The following is an 8,544-nucleotide window of genomic DNA, read 5'->3' on the forward strand; positions in this document are numbered from 1 at the left end:
AACAGCAGGGACCACTTAGTCTTTGCCACATCCCCAGCATCTATACTGGGGCCTGGCAGGGAGATGCAGCTTACTCAATTTACTGAGCGGATGAAATAGGAGCATAAAAAGGAACAGGTAGGAATCTAAAAAACACACAATAGCCTGTTTTAATGAAAGGCCCAGGCCAGAAGGTGGCAAGCTACAAACACTTTATTAGCAGAAAGAATTAAGTGCAGCATAGGAGAAAGAGGGGCTCCTCCTTCCCCTCAAGGGCATCACTGCCCCTTCCCAAGGGGCGGGCCAGCAGGGACAAGAGGACCCCAGGCTTGCAAGCACACTGGAATCAGACAAAAGTGATCCGTGTCCGGGAAGCATTGACCTGCCAGACGTTGAGCTCCTCGTATTCATCCAGAGCCGCCTGGAACTGGGCGGGTGTAAAGCCACGAGATACGCAGCGCTGCTCTGCCTCAGAGAACCGGACGCTTCGGCCCCCTGAGACCAGTTCACGGACGGTGGCAAATATCACATCTGCTGGTCTCTGAGTCCTGAAGGAAATGAGTGGGTGTGTAAGGTCAGGGTACAAACAAGAATGCTCGACATCAACAGAGAACAATGATGGTCAGTGTTAGAATTGAGGCCAACCTCAGACACATGGACACAAAAGCCAAAGTGACTTAGCTTTGTCCTTCACTAAACCACTCACCTAGCTGTCTGCCCCTTGTCTCCCAGAAGAGAGTCCTTTGACATCTCCATTAGTCTGATGGCTTCATTCACATCTTCCTTCTCCACTACGTCCACCATTCGCAGACGCGCCTAAGGGGAAGGTAGGGGAGAGATGGGAACGGGAGGAGGGCAGTGGAACAAGGTCAGGGAACACCCTTGTTCTGGCTTTAAGGGTGGGCAGCCCATGGGTCACCTACTCACAAAACAGGAGAGGAGCCCCCACCCCCCCAGCATCCGCAGTGTTGGGCCGGCACTGTCAGACCGAGACAAGTGCAATGCCCAGGGCAGCGTCCAGCAATTGCCCAAGTCTCCGCCTCTCAACACTGGCCAGTCCCGGAGTTCAGCTGTCCTGTGAGGGAGACCAGACCCTTTTGAACTCCACTGGGCTCCCCAGCATGACAGATGGAGCTTGGGGAGCTCAGCCAAGACAACTGGCAGAGAGAACGTGTCCTGGGGGCTCGGGAAGTGCTAGCTCAGCAGTAGGTCGGTTAATCACACTACCTGCACGAACAGCACTTTGGAGCCCCCAGGACTGAGGTCCAAGACGGGAGGACAGAAAGGAAGGTCTGTAGCACAGGATCTAGGACACGGAGTGAAACAGATCCCAACCACCCACTCAGTGAAGGTTAACAAGTGGGGAAAAGGCCTTTCCCTCCACGGACGCTGTGCGTGCCCTGCTGGAGCAGCAAGTACCCACAGTGCGGTAGCACGGAGAGGACCACTATCTGCACTGTCAGCACTTTAGCCCCGGCAGGGCTGGAGCGGGAGGGAGTCGGCGATGAGAGCATGGTAAGGAGCTGCCCCTTTAAGGGTCAAAACAGATGGTCCTCCAGCAGTTCGGGCACTTACCAGAGCAGTGGAAAGGCGCAGGATAGCCAGCAGAGTCCGAGCAGAAGTATAGGTGGCATCCTTACTAGCCCAAGCCTCTCGCCTCATCTCCACATACGCTGCGGTGATGTAGTCAGCCAGAGACTCTGGCACCGTGGGCTGCTTCTCGCGGCACATGGCTATGTAACGCCTGTGGGGGAAGGTTCATGGGGAAGCAGAAGAGGGAGATGGGGAAGGGAGTGAATACGAGTCCATGTTGTTTTCTGCACCAGGGCTCCCCATTTAACATGGTCCCCTCCAGGAACTTTAAGTGGAAAAAACAAATTAGTGGGTTTTGCTTGGCTTGAATATCACTGATGGATTTCACCAAACATATAGCCCCTGAGTACCCTCCCAAGCTATTTCCTTTTTTTTTTTTTCTTTCGGGAAAACGGCCTTTGTAAGGGTAAGACAAATCCATCTGTCATTAAGAGATGATCCAGACCCCTCCTCTGAGTGCATGACATGGCAAAACAGATATATTTAAAAAGAATAGTTTACAGAATATTTAAAAGGGAGTTAAAACCTGAGGGAACACTGGAGGCTCGTGGAAAAATAGCGATAGAGGTTGAGTATCCAGAATGCCTGGGAGCAGGTGTTTTAGACTTCAGATTTTGGAGTATTTGCACGTACATAATGGGATAGCTTGGGGATGGGACTCCAGTCTAAACATGGAATTCACCCATATTTCATATACAACTGACACATATAACCTAAAGGCAATTTTATTAAAAATATTTTTGTGGGCCAGGTATAGTGGCTCATACCTGTAATCCCAGCACTTTGGGAGGCAGAGGCAGGCAGATCACTAGGTCAGGAGATTAAGACCATCCTGGCCAACATGGTGAAACCGCTCTCTACTAAAACACAAAAAATTAGCTAGGCATGATGGCACGCGCCTGTAATCCCGGCTATTCAGGAGGCTGAGGCAGGGGAATTGCTTGAACCTGGGAGGGAGAGGTTGCAGTGAGCTGAGATCACGTCACTACACTCCAGCCTGGCGACACAGCAAGACTTTGTCTCAAAAAAAAAAATTGTGTAGGAAAGTTTCCCATGTCCCTATTGTATGAAGTGTGGAATTTTCCACTTAAAAGCTGATCTCAGGCTCTGGTCATGTCCGAAGCGGGAAGTGGTGGTGTGAAAAACACACCCTAAGATTAAGCACTTCTTCAGGAGGCTCGCATGGCCCACCCAATGTTTGCCAGTCTGCACCCAGCTCTCCTACCTCATGAGCTTCATGTCCAGAGGTTCAAACTGGGAGGGGGGCTGCCGGCTGTGCTGGTGCACATAGGTGATGTGCTGGGCCAACCTGGATAGAGGGGAGGCCAGGAGGAACACCCTTTTTAGGGCTACACACCCATGTCCTCTTGGGTGTCCCTCCCTTAACTCCGCCACTTCCTTACAGTGTAGGAGGGACACGCTTTCCTGAAAATCCTCATCAGCATTTCAGCCCCAACCCACCATTTCCCTGAGAACCATGGACCAGCCCCTGTTGCAAGGGGGAGGCTCTGGGGTTTCCAGGAGCGCAGAATTTGTGATTCACCTCCCCTCCTCCCTATACATCATTACAGGGGACCTCTCTTTGGGTGCTGAGCTCCATTCACCGTAGGTCATTGTCTCGGTCAGGCCGGTCCTGAATCAGCCAGAGGAGGTCAAACCGGGAGAGCAGTGCCGCAGGCAGCTGTATGTTCTGCTCCAGGCTGCGGCGGGGGTTGTAGCGCCCATAGGCAGGGTTGGCGGCAGCCAGGATGGAGCAGCGGGCATTGAGTGTAGTGAGGATGCCGGCCTTGGCAATGGAGATGGTCTGCTGCTCCATGACCTCGTGGATGGCTGTGCGGTCGGCCTCGGCCATTTTGTCGAACTCATCAATGCAGCACACGCCCTGGTCAGCCAGCACCAGAGCCCCACCCTCTAAGGTCAGTTCTCCACTCACGGAGTCTCTCAGCACAGCTGCCGTAAGCCCCACTCCCGAGGAGCCCCGACCTGTTGTGTACTGGCCTGGAAGAGAAGAAATAAGGAACCGTAAGAGAGAAAGAACAAGAAAGGGAACAAAGAACAACAAATGGGCCAGGGAGGCAAGGCCTGCGCTGGGATCATTCCACTCCCTCCCCCAGGCCCTCTTGAGACGCCCGAGGATCTGTGGGGTGCTGGCAACGTGCCCCTTCCCCTCCCACCGTTTCTCTTCAGAGCACAACTGTGGCTCACTGAAACCTTGGCTCCTGGGCTCAAGCCATCCTCTGGCCTTAGCCTCCCAAGTAGCTGAGACTATAGGTACTCACTACCACAGCCAACTAATTTTTAAAACTTTTTAGTGAAGGCCAGGTGCAGTGGCTCACACCTGTAACCCCAGCACTTTGGGAGGTCGAAGCCAAGGCAGGCAGATCATGAGGTCAGGAGTTCGAGACCAGCCTGCCCAACATAGTAAAGCCCCATCTCTACTAAAAGTACAAAAATTAGCCAAGTGTGGTGGCACGCGTCTGTAGTCCCAACTACTCGGGAGACTGAGGAGGGAGGATCGCTTGAACCTGGGAGGCAGAGGTTGCAGTGAGCCGAGACCACGCCATTGCACTCCAGCCTAGATGACTGAGACTCCGTCTCAAAAAAAGAAAAACAAAAAAACACCCAAACAAAAAAACTTTTTAGTAGACCAGCCTGGTCTCAAACAATTCTTCTGCCTTAGCCTCTCAGAGCATTGGGGTTACAAGTGTGAGCCACCTATGCACCCCCACTTTTTGAATAAACACTGTGGCCCTATCTGTCACTATGTTCACCTCTCCCAAGGCCCAACTACTTACTGCGGGGGGCCAGCCGATCAATGTACGAGAGGAGTTGAGACTTGGCCACACCAGGATCCCCCATGAGACAGATGTTGATGTTGCCTGGAGGAAGGGAAGGCAGCCCTGGAATGACTCTTCTCCCAATTCTTGGACAACAACAGAGCAATTTTGAGTTCTGCCTCCCTCTAATACCCAGCATTACTTCTAAGCCCTGCCTGTGTCCACGAAGGCAAGATGTCCACTCTTATACTGTGACCTAAGAGACACTTGTCATCCTTTTTTCCTCCTAAATGACTTCATCCCCCCGAGCCTCTCCCTTCTTCTTTCTTACCCCGGATTTTCATGCCTCGAGGAGACTGGTCCACACCCCCCACTAGCAGGAGCAGCAGTGCCTTCTTCACATCTTCATGCCCATATATTTCTGGGGCGATTGAAGCTGCCAGCTTTTCGTAAAAATCCTCCTCTGTAGAGAAGTTAAGGTTGCATTTTTTGGGGGAAAAGGGGGCTAGGATGTAAGTGGAATTTCCTCTATCTCCCCGACCCTCACCTGCAATCTGCCTTAGTTCCTCCCTGCTGAGCTCTCCAGCCCCAGATTCATCATCCTCACTCTTGTTCATCTTCACAATCCGATGGGCTTCCAGGTAGGTTTCTGAGAGTAAACCCTTGGGCAAGAAAATGTGAGGATACAGATGCAATCCCTTCAACTTGCCCATCACTGGATTCCCTAACGATTTCTTGATAAATCCCTGGGTTCTGTTTGGGGTTTTGCTGCTCATTTTCTCTGTGCGCGTAAAATGAGTAGGTGAGGGAAAAGGGAACGATCCTCATGTCAAACTCTTTCTTACCTGTACCACCTGTCGGAACCCAGTGCGCAGGATTGGCAAGAAGATACCAGTGACACTGACGTGGTCTCCAGGCTGGGCAATCCTTGTGTTCTCTCCTTCTACCAGCACCGTGATACTACGAGGAATATTTCCCACGGGCACTTGATCACTCTAGGGGGAGGGAAAGGAACATAAGGCCAGGAGAAATGGACGAGGACCCAACCTTCTCTCCCTAGGCATCCCACTCAAAAGCTCCCAGGCTGCCTAGTCACAGACAAGCCCATAGGAGGGGTACTGAGTTTCCCCTTCTCAAGGCTCTCAGAAATTCTAGTTCCACCTCCCTCCTGCACTTCCCTCTTTTGTTCTTCTTTCTTCCTGCCACTCCACAAGTGATTACAGGATTCAAGTGGACTCCCAATCCACCTACCCAGGGCCACGTACCCCAAACTCACATGTTCTTGCATCTTCATCTCCTGGAATTTGATGAATTTGGAGCCCCGTGTCTGCAGATACAGCCGCCCTCCTGAGCGGTTGGTTTGGCACTCCTGGCTTGGGCACATGATCAGAGGCATGAAAGTTGGAGACTGGATCTAGGATGTGAGAACAGAAGCACCAAAAGGAAATCAGAAGGAAAAGAGCCCCATTGGGTTGGTCGGTTCCTTGAATCACGTTTTCTTTTCATGGCAGACATCTTGGAAGTGTCAAGAACCTTTTGAACTTAACTCTGGGTCAACAACAAACACCCAAGAAATAGGTAGAAAGACCATTACATACCCAAGAATAAAAGGCAAACACACAGGCAACTTTTACAACCAAAGAAAACGATAGGCATCACAGGATGAAATTAATCTCTACAAAACAACTAATGGTAAGTGCTTTCCCGCTCCTTGCTCCACACGTACCGGCTGGTAGGTCTCTGCCCCACACTGGTCACAAGTGTAAGTGGCCACCACCATCTTGGGTTTGACTTCAGAGACACGAGTGACGATTCCACGCACAGTCACCAATTTCCCCACAGAGTCAGCCCGCACTTCCCGGATCACACGAGGCTTGTTGCTGCTTGGGCCTTGAAAATACAGCTCACTAAGGGGAGAAAACAATCACAAACAAGATCCTGGAGAACCAATCCCTACATCCTTCCCAACAGAGACCACTCACAATCTGCGCATGAGTTCAGCAGGGTACTGGTTCTGGGGGCTTCGGGCTGTTCCAGGGTCCCGACTCCGCTGCTCCATCATCAGCCGATGCTCAATGTAAACGTCCAGAACATCTTTATTTACCACCTAAAGGAAAACAAAATAAACAAATAAATAAATGAGCAACAGCATAGGGAAAAGAGAGCGCAGAGAACACCAGACAGAAGTGCCCCTTCTTTCTGCCTGCTCAGAAAACATCAGTATCTGAGCGGCCTCACTACAGAAGCTTAAATGCCTTGCCCTTTGTTTGCCATTGTTCTCTGGCCACTCACTTCCCTCTCCTTGTACTGAGGCAGCAGCTCTTGTACGGAATCGGCAAAGAGCTTTGCGTAGCGCCTGGCATTCTCACAAATTGAGTCCACCAACTCTGGGTCATCCTCCGCTACGTCGTCCAGGTCCACATACAGAGCCACTTGTTCCCGATGAGCCAGCCGAACCTCAGGTGAGGAAGAGACAGAAACACCTCAGAGCCACATTCACCTTGTGCACCAGTGTTCATATGTGAAAATACATCACTGAGAACTCAGCACAGGCTCTGGGCATCCACAGGGGAGAACACAGCGCCACTTAGAGCGATATTCGCTTCTCAGCCCCCCAAACCCTCTAATTGTTATATCTTTAATAAAACAAGCCAAACTACTTCTTATGGCTCCTTAAGCACCCCACTTCCCCATTCCCTTTACCCAATCTTATACTTACCAACTGGTTCCCATACTTGAACTGCTTCTTCCCAAGTTCATTATCCTGGTAGAACTCTTGTAAGAACTTCTTCACCTTTTCTGTAAGGTGAAACGTAAAATCATACCACATAAACTTTAAGACACATCACTGCCCATCCCTCTGATAGAAATCTAAGATACCCATTTTCGCCTAAAACACAGCCTATGAACTAATAATATGAACATTTAAATAAACCTACCGAATTCTCCCCAAAGTGGGCATAATTCTTTTGCACAGTCTGTTTTAACCAGCGAAGAATAAAGAGCCCGTGGCAGTGCACAGTGCGAGCCAACATCTATTCCCCAGGGGAATTCCTGTCCCTACTTTAGTTTAAAATCCTAGCGCCGTTCCCCATTGACCTCCCACACTCCGGCCTCAAGGTTCTCTGCTTTCTTTCTACCCCCATGATCCCCTGCCTTCTTTGGGTCCCCCGAGTCCCTTATCTCGCCGAGACCTCCGCCACCAGGGAAGTCCCGCACGCCACCACCGCTCCCGCCAGCGCTTCCGCTCTTAGTAAACAAAGAAGCACATGGGCCCGGATTCCAAACCGCTTCACAGCCCGGGATTCCTCCGCCCGAGGCGGGAGCCAGTCCAGCCATTGGCTAGCACGCCCAGGGCCACCGCGATCCCAGCCCACTGCCGCCTTTCCCGGGCCCGAGCGAAGCTCCCGGAACCCAGGCACGCCCCCCCGGGTCGCAGCTCTCTCCGAGGCCGCCGCGCGGAAGGACACTGTTTACACGACACTCCCTCTACCGCGTCGCGCCACTTCCGCCCGGCTCCACTTCCGCTCGGAGGGCGGCCTCAAACGGCCAATCCCGGCACGCAGCGGCCCCGGCCTGCCCGCCTCCGGGGCCTCCGCGCGCCTCGGGGAGGCGGCGGGAACCTGGGAATGCCCAAAAGCGCGCAGGGAAGCGGGTCCGGGGTCTAGAGCCCTTAGAGTCTCCTGAGGTCCTGGGCGCGATTTTTTCCTGTGCAGCCCCCAGCCGGGTAGCGTCCCCCAAGCCCCACAACCCCACGACTGTAACACCTTTCCCAAGTGGGATTACTACCTTTTCTTCAACGTCGATGCCCCCCGCGCGCCTCCCAGACCCCGTGGGCCTTTGCCAGGCCGCAACCCGACCCTGCCTCTGGCGTCGCGCACCCCAGAACCCGCCGACCCCGGTCCTCGAAGACCTCAGCTCACATCAACAGGTGTTCCCCGGGAGGGTCCCAGCGCAGGACGCCCTCCCAGGCTTGTAGACCCGTACCTTTCTCTAGCGCGTAGTCCTTCAGTGCCATCGCTGCCAAGGCCCGTGCGGCAGCTCTTGGCGGGCTCAGAGGTCTTGCTCCTGGGGAAGCTGAGAATGTCCGCGCGGTGGACTGTGGCTGGCCAACCGAAATTGGCGCGAAACGTCGCCCCCCACGTGACCAGCGCCACTGCGTGCGGGCCAATCGAAAAAGCCGGCCCTTTCTCCC

The 8,544-nt window shown here is 53.0% G+C and overlaps 1 protein-coding gene across 5 annotated transcripts; it reads right to left on the bottom strand.

Moving 5' to 3' along the window:
- Positions 1 to 176: 176 nt before the first annotated feature.
- MCM7 (minichromosome maintenance complex component 7) lies at positions 177 to 8,503 on the bottom strand. Of its 5 annotated transcripts, none has more exons than XM_023197296.2 (15): positions 7,544 to 7,862; positions 7,069 to 7,148; positions 6,642 to 6,806; positions 6,332 to 6,456; positions 6,076 to 6,256; positions 5,626 to 5,763; positions 5,195 to 5,344; positions 4,897 to 5,011; positions 4,681 to 4,812; positions 4,368 to 4,451; positions 3,177 to 3,570; positions 2,798 to 2,881; positions 1,555 to 1,723; positions 686 to 795; positions 177 to 527 (listed from the first exon to the last, which is right to left on the bottom strand). In XM_023197296.2, the coding sequence occupies exons 1-15, from the start codon at positions 7,686 to 7,688 to the stop codon at positions 326 to 328; spliced, it is 2,274 nt and encodes a 757-aa protein (XP_023053064.1). In that variant the 5' UTR covers positions 7,689 to 7,862; the 3' UTR covers positions 177 to 325. The 5 variants fall into 5 exon arrangements, 4 of the variants coding, with proteins under 4 accessions (XP_023053064.1, XP_023053065.1, XP_023053066.1 ...); XM_023197297.3 differs by lacking the exon at positions 7,544 to 7,862 and adding an exon at positions 8,337 to 8,503 and having other exon boundaries at positions 178 to 527; XM_023197298.1 differs by having other exon boundaries at positions 326 to 527; positions 7,289 to 7,851.
- Positions 8,504 to 8,544: the final 41 nt, after the last annotated feature.

The sequence above is a fragment of the Piliocolobus tephrosceles genome, chromosome 8 (assembly GCF_002776525.5).
Source record: "Piliocolobus tephrosceles isolate RC106 chromosome 8, ASM277652v3, whole genome shotgun sequence".
In the NCBI taxonomy this organism is placed as follows: domain Eukaryota; kingdom Metazoa; phylum Chordata; class Mammalia; order Primates; family Cercopithecidae; genus Piliocolobus; species Piliocolobus tephrosceles.

Coding starts and splice junctions, on each gene's coding strand:
- MCM7 (XM_023197296.2), bottom strand. CDS start 7,688: ATGGCTGGACTGGCTCCCGCCTCGGGCGGAGGAATCCCGGGCTGTGAA. Junction 7,149..7,543: donor GGACTTCCCTGGTGGCGGAG/GTCTCGGCGAGA, acceptor TTCACCTTACAG/AAAAGGTGAAGAAGTTCTTA. Junction 5,012..5,194: donor GGTTCCGACAGGTGGTACAG/GTAAGAAAGAGT, acceptor TTCTTGCCCAAG/GGTTTACTCTCAGAAACCTA.